At 43.8% G+C, this 18,469-nt stretch overlaps 1 protein-coding gene across 1 annotated transcript in view; it reads left to right on the top strand.

Annotated features, from left to right (window-relative positions):
* The first annotated feature begins 9,829 nt into the window (after positions 1–9,829).
* Positions 9,830–18,469, top strand: part of PTGIS (prostaglandin I2 synthase) — a 1,212,186-nt gene continuing 1,203,546 nt past the window's right edge. The window contains exon 1 of the mRNA XM_085619439.1: positions 9,830–10,164. Within this exon, the coding sequence (XP_085475565.1) occupies positions 10,064–10,164 (101 nt within the window). The 5' untranslated portion in view covers positions 9,830–10,063. The remainder of the gene's footprint in view (positions 10,165–18,469) is intronic.

Raw genomic sequence — 18,469 nt, 5'->3', positions numbered from 1 at the left:
GTCTGCACAGGCGGCAAGATCTTGTTGCGAATGCGCTCTTTTGTGGTCACAAAGAGCCCAAAAATTCAGGATTTCTTCTTTTCTTCAAGGAGGAGCTCAACTGGTGCCATACCAAAGGTCCAGGACCTAGGAGGCACCTCTTGGAGATCAGGCATTCACTCCAGCTGAGGCCAGCAGAGCTCAGGCAGGTCAAGTTGCAGGTCCAGACAGGTCCACTGGTAGCAGGTCAGCTGAGCAGGTGCAGAGAGGCCTCTGGAGCTTTTTTTGACCCTGTAGCTCGGCAGTCAGCTGTCCCTTGAAGTGATTTCAGCCTGGGTTGAATGGTGCAGGTCCAGTCTTCCTTCTCAGACAGCAGGCCAGGCCTCAGCCGCAGGGCAGTCTGCTAGCAGCAGGGCAGTCCTTCATCTGTAGTATCCATAAACCAAGGAGTGCACTCAAGAGTGGGTTTGAGGTCCCATTGTTATACCTTGTGCCCCCTTTGAAGTGGGAGAAGCTTCTGGAACCCCCCCCCCAGAAGTGTCTGGAATCTATTGCCTCCCAGCACTGGTCCCACTCTGTCTGGTGGCACAATATGCTTGTGTGAAGTCCTTCCTGAGTGAGCTGAGCAGTGCCTTTTAAAGTGCTAGTGTGGTAGGTGACAGATATTCCCTCACATCAAGTCAGGATGACTCAATCTGCCAATATTCAGATCGTCTATTGTGATATTGTCTGGGAGGAATCTACAAAGGCTACTGCCAGCTACACCTAGTCATGTGACCTAGGATATAGGCTGCAAGCAACAAAGGGTTAGGACAAAAATGGCAACTTTCTAAAAGTCAAAAGAGAAAGGACAGGGGAACCTTACTCACTAACGGAACTAGGGTAATAGTTATATAAGGGGAAACAACGGTTCCTGTGGACTCATAAAAAATGATTCAAGCAATATAATTTGCACAATCGCAATAAAAGAGGGTAGAATAATGTCAGAGGGCAAGGAACCACCAACACATTTGTACAATTATGACTTGTTTTATAAACACAACAGACTTATTATATACATTGTTTAAATTTACAATAGAACAGATATTTGTGCACTGTGTCCCAAAGTGAAAAATGGAACCTAATCGTAAGTGACAGGGTGTATATTTATATACAAGGTTTCCATAAATCTTAAAAGGCGACCATTCTTGTATAATTTCTTTGTAAACAGCAACTGTATATAATAATACGCCTGGGCAATGGTTCGATCTTTCAGCTTGTCGACGGCGTTTCGACCCTCTATCAGTACGGGGTCTCCTCAGGACTAGTGATGCAGGGACATCTATAATGAAATAATAAGAGCATAAGGCCCATGTACTGGCACAAATGCGAGAAATAAAAAGGGGGGACATGGAGTGTAAATTACCTGGATTGCTTAATGCGCAGCCTTGTGAACTAGTGATGTGCCACAAGTGAGAAGTGAAAGGGTATTACTCACAAGAGGACCGGTCCGGGTACTGCCGGGGGAAAATGGGAGAGAAGGAGAGTATGGTTAAGGGAAAGCGGTGAGACAGGGCAGGATATGTGATGCACTTTGATTCAAAAGGTGCTCTTACCTCAGTGTGAGGAAAGGCTGGCAGTCAGGTTTTTGGTTTGGCCGACCGGCTCTTTACATCAACTCGTTATAGCCATAACGGTATGGTTAATCCCTGGTAAGTTCTGGAAACAGTGACAATGCACTGTGTAGGTCTATGGACTTAATAAAAGGGGAGGTTGGTTTCTAGAGAAGGCGGTGAGTGTAAGGTATTGCGCTCTTAGTTATAGTTATTATTACCTGGATGATATTCTGTGCGCAAAGAATCACAGCATCTGTATTCCCAAGCTACGTGAGTCAGCTTCAAGGACGGTACAATGACAGTGATCGCTTTGGAAGACTGCGCCTTTATGCAGTGTTTCCCGCCTTTTTGCATCGAGAACTGGCAGGCCTTGCTAGGGAAAGTGGAAAACACCGTTCAATCTGGTGCTTGGTATCCATGAAGGATAGAAAGTAAAGAAAGACCTCTGTGTTCTTGTGGCACAAGTGTAAATGCTGCGCTGCTGTTAAATGCAAGTGATATTGTGAGGCATGAAATATTGTGAGGCATTAACTAAATTATTATGCAAAGGGAAAAGATACAGGAATTTTGATCATGATCAAGGACAGTATCATAATTATTAGTCATCATTTACAAAAATCATATTTTTGAGAGAACTTCATATTACATTACATATGATTTGGTATAAGTAAAACCATTTGTTAGGAATAGTGTGAGAGATAAAATTAAACAGTGAACATTAAAATACTTCATATTTCATATCAAAATGGCATTTCACCTTTGGTTTCGGATTAGTACACAAATAATCAATTTTAAGTTCTTATTGGAGGGTGGTGACATACCCCCTCCATTCCGCAGCAGAGTTAAGACCATCATCTATTGAGTTGACCCTGTCAATCCAACGACACTCATTGCGTTGTAGTATGTGTGTAATGTCACCTCCCCTCTCTGGAAGAGTGGCAACATCAATTACTTGCCATCTTAGTTCGTCTGCAGTGTGATTTTTCTCATTGTAGTGTGACACCAGAGGGGCATTGGGAACCGATCTACGTATGACTAATACGTGCTTTGACCGGTTGTTGCGTTTGTCCAATGTATGGGAGTCCACAGGGACACCAAATAGAGTACACTACATTTCGTGTGTTACAGTTGGAAAAGGTTAATAGATCATGCTTCATATTGCCATGTTCAAATGTGGCAGTGTTAAACGTGAGATCACAGGAGACACAATTGCCGCATTTGGGATGCCCTTTGATTTTGGGAAGGCCCCAAGCACTGATAAGTGTATTGGTATTGTTTTTTTATTTTTTATTTTTTTTATACATTTTCAACAGCACTACATGGTCATACAATAATCCAATTCAGGGCATTGGTACAGCACAGACAGATCTCATTGTACAGTTGCAGAGCACTACATCACAGCTTTCCACCGGGCAGAACAATAAAAATAAAGCTGATGGCAGTATGAGACATGACATCGCTACAGAAACGGAACAAGGCATTAGGTAGCATTTAGCGACAGCATATAAGACGTGAGTGGACTCCAAATATGCCTCGACTTAGACTTTGTTGGTAGTTCTTCAGCATAGCAGAGTAGCTGGTCCCGACAGTAAGCCAGATCCTGTAGCCATAACTTAATAGTGGGCGCCGGCCTACCCCCCCAACATATGGAAACCCTCTGTTTAGCCAGCAACAGGGCTATCGCCACAAGTTTCTTATTTGATGCCTTAATTTTGGAGACGACACCCAATAGACACACCTGCGGGGCACAATCCACAGGCTCCTCAACCATCTGACTCAGACTTTGCGTGACTGAGACCCAATATTCATGCACCTTGGGGCATACCCACGCCAAATGATAAAAATCAGCACCAGGCATGCTACATCGCTTGCAGTTGTCAGTCTCCTGCAAGCCATACTTACACAACTGTGCTGGAGTGTAATATAGCTGATGCAAATATTTAAAGTGCACCAACCGCAAATTGCCATTTGCCGTCAGTTGACCCGTTAAGCGGCAACTGACCTGCCAATCATCCTCAGACAACGCAGTGGGAAGCACGGCATTCCATTTTATGAGTGCAGCCATGCCCATAGCAGTCGAATCCCCCTGCGATGCCCGATAGAGCCGAGTGACTAATTTGGCTCCCGACGTGGTGGTGTATATAAGTTGTAACGCTTCCAGCACAGGGGGCTCAGCAGGAAACTGCGGATAAAGTGCACGCACAGCAGAGCGTAACCTAGTATACACAAAGCGCTGCATGACCGTAGTCATTCCAGGAACGTTTAGATTGTCCAGCTCTATGAACTGGCCCCCAGGAAACACATCCCCCATGGTAGACAGAGCCATGTCTTTAAGGGTCCTCAATGCGCCAGTTTCCCCAGTGACAGAGAGGTCGGAGTTATACAGCAGCGGCATACTAGGTGCATATAATGGCAACTTCCCGGCTCGCTTGCCCAAATCCTGCCACACCCTAGCTGTCGTTTGTACAGTATCGAATTCTTCCTTTTCAAAGACCGTGTGCCGATTAACAATCATGGCCTTGAGCAGTATCGGATGCACTGCCCCGCCTCTACCGCCACATGAGGAATATATGCTGGATCCTGCTGCCAGTAATAGGCGTACTGGGCCTGGGCGCAGAGATAGTAAAGATAAAAATCTGGTGCTGCGAATCCCCCCCGATAATAAGGAAGGGTGAGCTCTTCCCACTTAATCCGCGATTTTTTTCCGCCCCAGGTCAAGGTGATTTCTCGTTAAGCGCATCGGTATATTTAAAAATAGATACAGAAAACGCGGAAGCACCACCATCTTTATCAGCGCGATTCGGTCCGCGAAGGACAGAGGCAGCTTAAAGTGTATTGGTATTGTTAATCTTGATATCTGTGGCAGATCTGACAAGATGATCTTTGATATTTTTCCCTCTTTTGTATGTAGTTTCATTCTTAATATTTCAGCTTCTCGCATATAGTCAGCTTTATATGTGCAGTTACGCCGCACCCTCAAAAATTGGCCAAATGGTAATCCATGAAACTGATTTTAATAACTTCGTCACATACCTCAACACTATCCAAACTCATCTTTCATTCACGTCTACGGTACATGAATCCAGTACAGCATTTCTAGACTTAAATGTCAACCATGACAGTGGCACACTTTACACCTCCCTCCACAGAAAGACTACTGAAAGAAACACACTTTTATCTTATCGCACCCAACACCCCCGTGCCTTAAGAGATGGATTAGCATTTGGCCAATTTATGAGGGTGCAGCGTAACTGCACATATAAAGCTGACTATATGCGAGAAGCTGAAATATTAAGAATGAAACTAGTCAAGAGAGGCTGTCCAAATAGACTAGTGAAGAAGTCACTTAAACGGGCTCGGCATTGCCCCAGAGAGGAAATGCTAAAAACAAAAACAAAACCAAATCTTGAAAAGATTGTATGCGTTACAACCTTTGCCATCTTGTCAGATCTGCCACAGATATCCAGATTAATAATACCAATACACTTATCAGCGCTTGGGGCCTTCCCAAAATCAAAGGGCATCACAAATACGGCAATTGTGTCTCCTGTGATCTCACGTTTAACACTGCCACATTTGAACATGGCAATGTGAAGCATGATCTATTAACCTTTTCCAACTGTAACACACAAAATGTAGTGTACTGTATTTGGTGTCCCTGCGGACTCCCATACATTGGACAAACGCAACAACCGGTCAAAGCACGTATTAGTCAACACCGTAGTCGCATACGTAGATCGGTTCCCAATGCCCCTCTGGTGTCGCACTACAATGAGAAAAATCACACTGCAGACGTACTAAGATGGCAAGTAATTGATGTTGCCACTCTACCAGAGAGGGAAGGTGACATTACACACATACTACAACGCAATGAGGGTCAACTCAATAGATGATGGTCTTAAGTCTGCTGCGGAATGGAGGGGGTATGTCACCACCCTCCAATAAGAACTTAAAATTGATTATTTGTGTACTAATCCGAAACCAAAGGTGAAATGCCATTTTGATATGAAATATGAAGTATTTTAATGTTCACTGTTTAATTTTATCTCTCACACTATTCCTAACAAATGGTTTTACTTATACCAAATCATATGTAATATAATATGAAGTTCTCTCAAAAATATGATTTTTGTAAATGATGACTAATAATTATGATACTGTCCTTGATCATGATCAAAATTCCTGTATCTGTTCCCTTTGCATAAGAATTTAGTTAATGCCTCACAATATCACATGCCTCACAATATCACTTGCATTTAACAGCAGCGCAGCATTTACACTTGTGCCACAAGAACACAGAGGTCTTTCTTTACTTTCTATCCTTCACGGATACCGAGCACCAGATTGAACGGTGTTTTCCACTATCCCTAGCAAGGGCTGCCGGTTCTCAATGCAAAAAGGCGGGAAACACTGCATAAAGGAGCAGTCTTCCAAAGCGATCACTGTCATTGTACCATCCTTGAAGCTGACTCACGTAGCTTGGGAATACAGATGCTGTGATTCTTCGCGCACAGAATATCATCCAGGTAAGAATAACTATAACTGAAGAGCGCAATACCTTACGCTCACCGCCTTCTCTAGAAACCAACCTCTCCTTTTATTAAATCCATAGACCTACACAGTGCATTGTCACTGTTTCCAGATCTTACCAGGGATTAACCATACCGCTATGTCTATAGCGAGTTGATGTAAAGAGCTGGTCGGCCAAACCGTACCCCTGACTGCCAGCCTTTGCTCACACTGAGGTAAGAGCACCTTTTGAATCAAAGTGCATCACATATCCTGCCCTGTCTCACCGCTTTCCCTTAACCATACTCTCCTTCTCTCCCATTTCCCCCCGGCAGTACCCGAACTGGTCCTCTTGTGAGTAATACCCTTTCACTTCTCACTTGTGGCACAGCACTAGTTCACAAGGCTGCGCATTAAGCAATCCAGGTAATTCACACTGGATGTCCCCCCTTTTTTATTTCTCGCATTTGTGCCGGTACATGGGCCTTATGCTCTTATTATTTCATTATAGATGTCCCTGCATCACTAGTCCTGAGGAGACCCCGTACTGATAGAGGGTTGAAACGCCGTCGACAAGCTGAAAGATCAAACCATTGCCCAGCGCGTATTATTATATGCAGTTGCTGTTTACAAAGAAATTATACAAGAATGGTCGCCTTTTAAGATTTATGGAAACCTTGTATATAAATATACACCCTGCCACTTATGATTAGGTTCCATTTTTCACTTTGGGACACAGTGCACAAATATCTGTTCTATTGTAAATTTAAACAATGTATATGATAAGTCTGTTGTGTTTATAAAACAAGTCATAATTGTACAAATGTGTTGGTGTTTCCTTGCCCTCTGACATTATTCTACCCTCTTTTTATTGCGATTGTGCAAATTATATTGCTTGAATCATTTTTTATGAGTCCACAGGAACCGTTGTTTCCCCTTATATAAACTTTCTAAAAGTGGCATTTTTAGAATTGTGATTTAAAATCTGACTTTATCATGAAAGAGGATTTTACATTGCAATTCCTCAGACACCAAACATGACTTTCCTCCCTGTTTTCAATCAAAAGTTAGCTCTTATCAAATGTAATAAGGTAACCCAATGTTATCCTATGTTAGAGGTCGGCCTTGCAATAGCGAAAAATTAATGTGAGAGTTTATCACTACCAGGACATGTAAAACTTAAAAGTGCATCTCCATCTTTTTATATACAAGGCATCTTGCTCTATGGACTGTTAAGGGCCAACCCTAGTAGCGACATATGTATTTCAAAGGAAGGTTTGGGCCTGGAAAAAAGTTTTATTTTGTAGGTCAAAATGGCAGTTTAAAACTGCACACACAGGCAGCAGTGGCGGGCCCGAGACATGTTTAAAAAGGCTACTTAAGTGGGTTGTACAAAAAGTGCTGCAGGCCTACTAGTAAAAGGAAAAAATGATGGGCAGAATGCTGAACAATCCAAACATTCACCCCCACTCACAAAGATGTGGGTTTAATCCATTGTTCTTTTGCTCACCACGCCACCCCAGTTTGGAACCAGCCATATGCAAATCAGTCTTGACCCTGCTCCTCATGGGAACCGTCCAGCCTGAACTGCCAAGCCAGGTCCTCCCTGGACCAGAAACAAGCATCCTGGGACTAGTTTGGAGCATCACCCCACATCAGCCAGGCTAGCTTGAATCCAGTAGCACAGTGAGCACGGGACCCACGTCTGGGCATACCCTTCCCACTTAGGGCGACAAAAGCAAAAGGAACAAATGATGGAAGGAATGCTAAACAATGCAAACATTCACCCCCAGTCACAAAGATCTGGGATTAAGCCATCATTCTTTTGCTCACCACGACACGTCCCAGTTTGGATCGAGCTGTATGCAAATCAGTTGTGGCCCTGCTCCTCATGGAAGCTGTCCAGCCCGAACTGCTAAGCCAGGTCCTCCCTGGACCAGAAACAAGCATCCTGGGATCGGTTTCTGGGCATCACCCCTAATCAGCCAGGCTAGCTTGAATCCAGTGTCGCAGTGAGCATGGGACCCATGTCTTGGCATACCCTTCCCACTTGTTTCAGTAAGGCAAAGCAGCCTAATTGTGCAAGCAAACTAAAATACGAGCAATCTAAGTGGGCCCTCAGTGAAACATACGGCAAGGTGGCACAGGGAAAGCGAAGCATGTACATGGTGTGGACAGTGAATCATGGAGTTATTTTAAGGGTTTTATTCCATACTGCCCTCTAAATGAAGCGCCCATTCCCAAGAAGTGTCATAGACTTGCTCTATAATGCTGAATGTGTATCACTACCTGGGGAAGAGTTGAGTGTAAAAGTTAAGTAACTTGATTATTGATTTGGAATTAAATGAAACTGCTAAATGTGAAATTAGAAAACCTGTGAACAATTCAGGCTTCTCCACTTGGACAAATTGTGTGTTCCTAGGCTATTGCTTTATATCACTTTATATGCCTCCTCTTTCTTCTTTATCACTTTAAGAGCAGCCTGAAACAAATTAGTTTGGGAGTGCGCTGTACCGAACTTACTTTTGTGTTTGTTTTAATAAATTATAATGTTATCTATTTATAATAACTACCCAAGGGACCCAGAGGGGTCCATGTGACAACTGACTTGCCTGTTAGTTCACTGTTTGAATTGATAGTTGTCAGGGTGGGATGAGGCATGAATGTTTCAACATTCATTTTTGAGAACTATCACTTTCCAAAAGCACTACTCAATGCACTGATATCTGATATACTATGTTAAAACACTTCTGCATGTTAATAAAATATACTTTTTGGGATTTTTAAAGAGACTTTATCACATTTTACGCGTTTGTTGCAAAATGTGTTTAAAATGAATGTGTTTCTAAAGTTAAGTGGTGCAAGACTTGATATGTGCTTCTTTTCTTTTACTTCAGTTAGCATGTAAATAAATGCTTTACTACTTATTTAACATCTTTCTGAATATTTGCCATCTTTCCAGAAAATAGCAGACCAGTGTTCTTGTTGACCAGGAGGTCACATGTAAAGGTCAGGAGGGCCACAAGCGGCCCCCTGCCGTATTTTTGAGTATCACTGCTTTAGCCCTTAATTCCACACGGTCTCCTCCTTTCCTTCCTTGTCTTCTCATGTGCCTTACTTTTATTTTCTACCTCACTTCAATGTCATATCCCTTCTCTCCTCACTGTTTTCCTTCTTTTTTCCCACTCTCCCTCCTCTCGATCCACCTTCCTTCCGTTACTCCCTTCCCTCTGTACGCCTAATCTTTTCGATTTTCTCTCTCCCACCTTGCCTTCATTTTGCCTGATGCTTTCCGTTCATTGTCTCTCCTCTTCCTACCCTTTCCCTATATCTCTCACTTGGTATCTGCCTTTGTTCTCTTTCTTCTATCCTTTACTTCATCTTTCACACCCTTCCACTTACTTATCTTCCTTTTACCCCTCCCCTCCCCCACCCCCTCCCTTCATCTCACTCTGCTCCCCGCCTTAGACAACGCCACTAACTCCACAGCTTCTCGAGCGCCAGTCCTGCACGCGCTGAGGTTTTGAGTCGCGTCAGGCACGCAGCAGACCGTTAAAGCAACAGAGCCGTGACATCATATTGCTCGCTACGTCATAAAGATATCACTGTGGCCCCGCTGACGCTGCGGAGGAGTCTATTCCCGTTGTCCCAGCAACCAAAAGCCCATCTCGCGCTGTACTGACCGTTGGGGCGAAAGGGACGGCTGAGCGGCCGAGGGGAGGGGCAGAGTGGGCGAGATGGAGAGTATATTAAGAGTTTTCGCCCCAGAACCAAGGCGTCCCAAAAGCAGGTGGTACTAATATGCAGATATTTACAGGCCGTGAGGTAAAGGGAGGAACCTCGTTTCGTTAGGGACCAAGAGGAAACGAGAGGCCTCCGCGGAGCTGCAGTGTGCGTGCTGAGACGCAGGAAAGAAAGGCAGCAGTCCCAGAAAAGTTTCCGAGCAGGAAGCATCGCGCGCGAACATCTGGGCCGGCGGAATGCCTCTCCCAAACCAAGCCACGGCGGCGGTGGCGGCAGCTACAGCTGCTTCGGTGGGAGCCGTACTCCTCTACGTGGTGCTCTACAGGAGACCCAAGAGGTAAGCATAAGCGCCACTGATTGATGTACTTATAAAGTGTTGCGTGCGCCTGTCCCCCATGAAAGCAGCCTTCCTCTAGCTCCCAGGCACTTCTGTGGTGGTCACAGATGCAACCAATGACATCTATGACGAGGTTTACCGGCCAGAAGCAGGAATCTTGTTATTGTTTAGTATGCCCTTTTATGAACGGACATGGAGTTACAACGGTCGCTTTCAGTAAACCATATTTTTAAACAGGTGGAAATTAAAACCTGGTATCTTTAAAAATGTCAATTTACAGTGTTTTTCTTTTTTAACAATACTTATATTTTCATGTAGACGCTTACCTCATATTTTAATTACATGATCTAGAATGCTACTAACCGTTAATTTCCAGACTTGAATTTAAAAAACTTTATGCTGGTATTGAAGTTTGATTACGGAAAATCTATTGACACTGTGCGCACTCGGCCACGCTGTTTTTGGACGTTGTCATGGAACATGAAAATAGAGGCAGCGGAGTTACAGAAATAATGGGAGAAAGGAAAGAAGAATATACGAAAAGAAAGTAAGAAAGCCGGCAAAAAGGGAGATCGTGGTGATGAAAAAGAACCTGCTAGAATCAGATAGAGAAAGAGGAGGTGCCGGGTGGTCCGCCCTTAAAATGATAATATAAAATGTGATTTACTCACTAGGAGTATCTGTGTGCCCCTGAGAAGTGCCAGTACTCTCCCATTAAAAGTATTGCAACACTGATGAGAAGTGCTGGCACTGATTTTCAAATTAAAGAAGTTCAGATAGCCCGTACCTAGGAGCACCTGCGGTAACCTGCCCATTGGAATGACTAATGGTCCGATTCAGGAAAGACCTCCGCTCTGTGGCGGGGGCCCTTCACTCTCGGAGAACCTCCTCGTTGCAGTTTCTCATTGCAGAGGTTACACCACGAGAGCAAGTTCCCCACCATAACTTAGGGACCTCAGCCACAAGTGCAGAGGCCATGTGTGAATCGAGCCCTAACTGTGGTGAAAGAAAGAGGCATGAGGTGGAATGAAGACTAGGATGTCTTGGTATAGAGCCACCCTGGAATTCAGCAGCACTCGTAGCGGGCTCCTAACAAAAATCACCCTGTACTTTTAAGATGTGGAACTGTCACTGGCGTGATGAAACTGGAGGGGACCCCCTTGCAAAGTACACGGAGGGGTCCCCAATGCTACAGACAGTCAAGAGCTCTGAGCTGCTGCATGTGCACAGTGATGGAGGGGAACCCCTGGAGCTCGCCTCCCACTCCCGCACCGCTGGGGCTTTGTGGGCTGTTGTTACGCCACTGCTAACTGCACGTGCAAGAAAGGGGAAAAGTGCAAAAATAGCACGAGCACCATTTGGGTACAGTGCTCATAATTATTTGCTCTAGTGTGAAAATAGATGTGGCACAGCTCGAGAACACGTGCCAAAATGATTTTTGTGCCGGGGAGTTTTTGCGTTTGGCTTTTGCGTAGACTTTTAAATGCCAATCTTAAAGGAGCCATTTGGTGAATGATGCCACAATATATCTCATGACCCAAAATGACATCATCAAACAAAGCACGTCCTAGAAGGCCTATTGGTGGTGGTTGTTAAAGGTGCAAGACTTCTTTTTCTGTATCCGCAATTGCCCCTTTTGATATACTAGTGAGAAGTAGACTGGGACTCAATATAAGATTAACTCTTACCAGTGGCTGTTTATTAACAGTACAATCTCTACTGATTACATTTATGCCAACACAATAGCATGCGCATCAACTAATGCTGGTAGTGAGTGTTGTTGGCTCTCGTTTCCAATGGGAGGTAGGTTTGTGTGATGTAATTCCTGCCTACAGCTACTTCAGCCAAGCTTGGGATGGTGCGGCGTCAAGGAAGCCTTGGAAGCATATGTACTCTTTGTATAAGAACAATACCAGGGATTATGCAAGGATTCTTTCCACTCTCGGCACAGTAGTGTAACTCCTCCTCTTAGTTATGGGCATTATTTACCGCTTCAGGGTCACTGTACCAAGGACTGCTCTTGGAATTCTAGGTGGCTTCTTGCTCTGGCTTTGTACTGAGAAGCACGATTTGTTGCAGCGCGCCAAGTGTGAGCATTACAGGTCACATTGACTTGAACAAACATTTCTATTGTCTTAATGCTCTATCGAATAATATTTCTTAGGTGATGTGGTCATTCCTGCTTAATTGTTTACTAAAACTATGATTGGGACACACCACATTAGTCACATCACCTATAAAGAGGTTGATGTGAGGAATAAATACCAAAAGCATATTAAGAAAACCCAATCATTTTGGTCAGCAAGGGACAGATTTAAGCGGACACGGCATTTGCAGCCTGGGCTGGACCTGATGGCTACCCACACAGATCACGGTAGCAAGGGAAGCCTGGCAGCCCCAATCACTAGACACCTGCTAAGGGGCCATAGCACAGGACTGGGATAAGTCTTGCGGTCAAAATATTAGTAGGGACGAATACTGTGTAAATACAGTCCATTTGAGCTTTGTATTACAATAACCAAGTAATGTGTTTTGATAAACCATGTATTATGCAAGGTATAATAAACTGCGGCCTGTTTGCATCATAAGTGGTTCCCAGTGTACTCAATAAAGTGGAAGGTGCTCAGGTCAGCCGGGAGGAACAAAGACCACTTGCACACCTGGGAGGGTTTTAATCAATGGACAAATTAGCATCCTGTATTAAAAAAGGCAGCGGCACTAATAGGTACCTTTACCTATGAGAAGTAACAATCAAATTGTCACCTTGCTCTCTTACTTATCCTAAACCTCCATTAATTGATCTTTCAAATAGATTGATCATTGCACGTGGGTGTTTATTCAGACCATGGGTGCAATGGAAAAATTGTGCGGTAATCTGATTTCAGCCTATTTTACTAGAACAGTTAAATTAGAATAATTTTGTGTCATTACCGAATTTCACATTGCACAAAATGTGTGAAATGTTTGCCATTTCACATAAAACAGCATTCTGCATTATTATTTGCCAGTTGGAGACTGTTTTTTTTGTAGAAATGCCTTCCTGAGAGAAATTGGGCCATATGTACCAACACATTTTCCCACAGACACAGAATGGGCAAAACCCTTTGATATATCTAGGCCATTATCTCCCCAATTGAGAACTTTTCTTGTCTAACTTGTTTCCTACATCTCTTTGGACTTTTTTGTGTGTAAAATATACCCCTATTGAGAAAAGGTACTCAAAGTAACTGCTAAAAGTATGTATGGTGCATAATACATATAACATATAAAGAAAATTGCAACTTTTGCGCAGCTCTAATTTTTGGGGTTTTTCGGTTCTTTTTAAAATCTGCAATAACATCACAGATGTGGTGTTGTACAACTGCACCATTCTACGAAAAACTGGATATAGTTTTCTCATACCCCTGAAGCTGAAATCACCAACGACTCAGCAACTGATAACAGGTGGAGTGTCGTCAGAGATTGAGGAAGACATTTCAAAGAACATTTGTGATGCAAGGGGGTGTTAGAGTGCAATAAAATTAAATATGATCAAGACAATTATTGTGATGGTGACATGTTTGGAAGAGAGAGGGCATTGATCAGAGGGCAGTAAGTTTTAGGAGCTGGAGAATCTGATGTATAGTATTCCAGTGCCCTTAAGTGTTGCTCAGACTGTTCAAGCCCCCCAAAGGGAGAAGAATAGCTTCGGCGACACACTTCAGGTGATTTGAATGTATATTTAATTAATAAACAACTGTTGTTCTGCTTATGTCTAGATGACACAAACAACGCCAACATGCACCAGCTGTCATAAATGCCAGTGCTGACAATTAAGCGCTGGTGGCGAACACCGGAAACCATTGGCTCAAATTAAGCACTGGTCCTGGGTTTACCCAGTGCATTAATCAGTGATCATAATAATAATAGTTATAATGATAATAACTTTTTTGTATATAGCGCTCCTTGCCACTGTTTTCGCCATATGTGTTACCAATTACACTATGTTACAGGGCTTAATCTACTGACTCCAGATAGATGGAATGCTGATCTGGTCTTGTCGTGATTCTAATTCATGCAGGCCATGCCAAATATTAGCAGTGAACACTGACCCATGTTTAATGGGAATATAGTGGATGGGAACACAAGTCAAAGTATAAAGTTATGCTAGTGTTTTTTTAATACGGAAGGAGCATCCCCTAGCATATAAAAGAGGCTTTGGTTTTTAACTTTGCTCAGTGTTGGTTAGATGCTGAGATGTGGGGTCTGTTGAAGGTATGTGGAAAGGCCATTTTCTTGTGTCATTTGTGCACGAACGTGGGGCTTTATGGTCAGAGTAGATATTTGGAGATGTAGAGGGTGGTATGGTGAACTAGGCCTAGAGGCCTGTTATCCTGTGAGTGGATAGGCATAGGTTGAGACATTATTGGACTGTTAGCCCCCTGTATGGTTGTGTACTTTTAGAGGCAATATCTACATGAGCCCCCTCACCGCCATCGCACGCGAACACAACCTCAACATCATCTCCTATGCCGACGACACCCAGCTGATACTCTCCCTCACCAAAGACCCAGCCACCGCCAAAACCTACCTCCAGGAAGGAATGAAGGACGTCGCGGAATGGATAAAGCTCAGCCGTCTGAAACTGAACTCAGACAATACGGAGGTCCTCATCCTCGGACAATTCCCATCTGCCTGGGACAACTCCTGGTGGCCGAAAGCGCTGGGCACTGCACCTACACCCACAGACCACGCACGCAACCTGGGATTCATCCTGGACTCCTCCCTCACGATGACCAAACAAGTCAACGACATCTCCTCTTCATGTTTCAACACCCTGCGCATGCTCCGAAAGATCTTCCGGTGGATCCCCACCGAAACCAGAAAGACGGTCACCCAGGCCCTCGTCACCAGCCGACTGGACTACGGGAACGCCCTGTACGCAGGAACCACAGCCAAACTCCAGAAACAACTGCAGCGAATACAGAACGCCTCTGCACGACTCATCCTCAACATCCCTCGCCACAGTCACATAACTCCCCACCTGAGAAACCTGCACTGGCTCCCCGTCAGCAAGAGGATCACATTCAGGCTCCTCACCCACGCACACAAAGCGCTCCACGACATGGGCCCCGAATACCTCAACAACCGCCTCTCTTTCTACACTCCCACCCGCCAGCTCCGCTCCGCCAGCTTCGCCCTCGCCATCGTCCCACGGATCCGCAAAACCACAACCGGAGGAAGATCGTTCTCCTACCTGGCCGCCAAGACATGGAACTCCCTCCCCGCACACCTTCGACTGACACAAGACCATCTCACCTTCAGGAAGCACCTCAAGACCTGGCTATTCGAGCAGTTAACGCCCCCCCCCCTTCAGCGCCTTGAGACCCTCACGGGTGAGTAGCGCTCTCTATAAATGTATTGATTGATTGATTGATTGAGGCACATAAAGATTTAAATTTCCAAACTGAAAATTTGGCAAAGTCAGTAAACTTTGCTGACTTTACCTGAGGCAAAGTTAGGCCACTCGGCTCAACACGTGACGATTTACCGCAGCTGGATGCCCACCAGGTTGCGGGTTAGAGTGGCTGGAAATTATCAGTTCTTTTACCATCTATTCCGGTAAATTTAATACATATCCCACCTTTTATCAAGGGTGAAATGAAAACACAATGAGGCAAGTTCTCAACTGTTCCAATACCGAAATAGTTAGCCATCCCTGGCTGAAAATAATGTAATTACACACATAATACAATGTGTAAGAGTTGCATTTAATTCACATTAGTGCCTCTCCATCACTGTTTTCTATGTTGGGTGAACACTTTCAATCAGGCCGTTCTTTGCATTTTGTCCATGCAAAATAATAGTCTTACTCCTATGTTTGTGGAATACCCGGTTTTTGGTTTTCAAAGTCCGGCCATCCCACTGCAGGGTATCATTGGGTGCACCTCATTCGGGATGCCCCATGGGCACAACATTGGCTCTGAAGTGGGGGCAGTGTACCTTCTACTACCACTCTAGGGTGTCCTGAGTGACAACAGGTAAAAAGCTGCAGGCTGGCAGCTGCGAATATCGGTGACTCTCCACTGACAGAAGTCTTGCCTTGCTGAGTACAGGGCTCTGGGGGCAGGGAATCGTGTTTGTTTTGCTGAGCAACACCAGCCTACCTACTGCTGCTCGTGGCCCTGAATGGCAGCCAAAATTCTTCCCATTATATAGTAAAGGGCTGCAAAAAGTTGCGCTTCTTTTTTACAAACGTCTTTTCAAACTCTGCAAGTTTTGCAATTTACCTTGCAAGCAAAATGTAAATTAAATTAGTGAAGGGGGAGAAGTGGCAGTCTTCACAAATACGCCCTCCTCTAGTTTAAAAAATATATATATACAAATGCACTCTATTTATAGTTATAGTTTGAGCGACAGGGGGATGGCTTGAATTATTTGGACCAGTGACTAAGCTAGGATTCAACTTCTCATTCGAAACACATTCTTTAAAAAACCTGACACCTCCAGTCTCTACAAATAAATGAACAATAAAAGGGTTCCTCAAGGAACCATCTTCTTTGCGACTACCCAATAAGGAAACGTTTTTCCAGATGTTAACCATTTACGAGAACCATGCTCTAAGCCAGACGAGCCTTTGCAGTAGCCAGACAGGTGTAAATAACTTGAGTACCACTGCATGAAGCAAGAGTCATGGGGGTTCAGAGTTTAATCTGTGGGTACCACTATTCAGCTGCCACCAAAGAAACTCGGAGGAAGGAGAGACAGTCCACTGCTTGAGTTGTCCTCTAGAATATTGGAGACCAAGGAACAGAATTAGAAAGAACTAATGCAACGCCGCACAATAAATGAACTTGCTGAACTGTATTGCGTTAAAGGAAGAGAGCAGAAAACCATAATATCTACTAATTTGTGACACTGTTTTGCTCTCATCATGCACTGGCCTACTTTTGGCTGCCATCACCCTTGCACCATAGAGCAACGGTGTCTGCATTGTGGAAAGCATAGGTTTTGTGCTGGAAGTGGTCCTTTCCAGTACAAAAACTATGCTATAGGATGTTTCCCACATTGTGTGTGTACTGTATAATGAAAGCGTTTCTCCTTGTTACGTCAGTCTTGTGGAGATATAGGTTTTTGGCGCAAACCTCTGTATACACTTGTTTGTAGATAGATGTGTCAAAACTCATAGGTTGTTGCAAGTGAATGGCTACGCACCACCCATGGAACTCACTCACTACACATTTTTGTTACACTTTGGTTTACAATCTAACGCAAATCACAATATTCCAAAACGTAATATTTTGCATTGGGTTTGCTTTAAAAAAGTAAAGCAAAACATTTGTAAATCTGGGCCCTGTGCTCTGTTCCTCACTTCTCAAACATCTGCTTTGTGTTTGTGTGTAAACTACCCCACATCTCCTCACTTCCCTTAAAAAATCGGTTGTGCTTAGAAACAAACCACCAGTACTCAGTACTAGTTAAATAAACGGGATATATCTGCAAAATAATTTGCCTCTTTCACACGTCACGTTATCCAGGGTAGTGCCAGATTTTTTGTAACATTGTCTACATATGTTAATATTGTATGGCGCAGGAGAGGCAAATCACGTAAAAGGGGTTTACTTTCGATAAAGTTAATCTTAAAACTATCTTTCCTGTCTTATGACAACCATAAAACTGTTGGGCTTGATTAGTTTTGGGTTTTCCTTGACTCAAAACAGACCTTAGGTTATCTCAAACGAGGACGAACTCCTTTGTAAATTAGGCCCTCGTGATCCTTAAGAGGTTTAAAACAGTCTTAAGTCAACGTTTTTTTTTTTACATGTGCCCCAAGAGTCAACTATGCTTTTATTCGTTGCTCATGCCGTGGCTCCCAAATTACTGTACTAGCCAAGACGTGGCTTCTATATCTACAAGGGAACACGTTTTGCAGAGTTTGAGGTTAACTGTGTGTCAAACATGCATAATACGATAACACGACTCTGTTTTTGTTTTCGTGGATAACTTAAAAATATTTGGACTTTCAATCAAAGCTATTTTCGCATCTCTGTCAACATATCTAATTTCTTTTGGTATTTGAAATTCGAAGTGCAGCAGTTGGTTTTAAAATATACATTGCACGGTTGAGAAAGCATGACTTAACCGATTGCAAACATATGTTTCCCTGTGCATTTGGTGGAGCATACTGTAAAAATCTGACAGTGTAGTTGTGTTGTTGCTGCTGGTAGAGAGGAAATATAATCGGACATACATTGCATGCTTGGTAACAAGCATGCAGTGTTCCCTTGAGTAGGGCAAGAAAGACCCTACTGTGCTTCAGTTAAAG

The sequence above is a fragment of the Triturus cristatus genome, chromosome 7, assembly GCF_964204655.1.
Source record: "Triturus cristatus chromosome 7, aTriCri1.1, whole genome shotgun sequence".
Lineage (NCBI taxonomy): Eukaryota > Metazoa > Chordata > Amphibia > Caudata > Salamandridae > Triturus > Triturus cristatus.
Note: the sequence above shows the minus strand (reverse complement) of the source record. Positions and strands in the feature narration are given on the sequence as shown.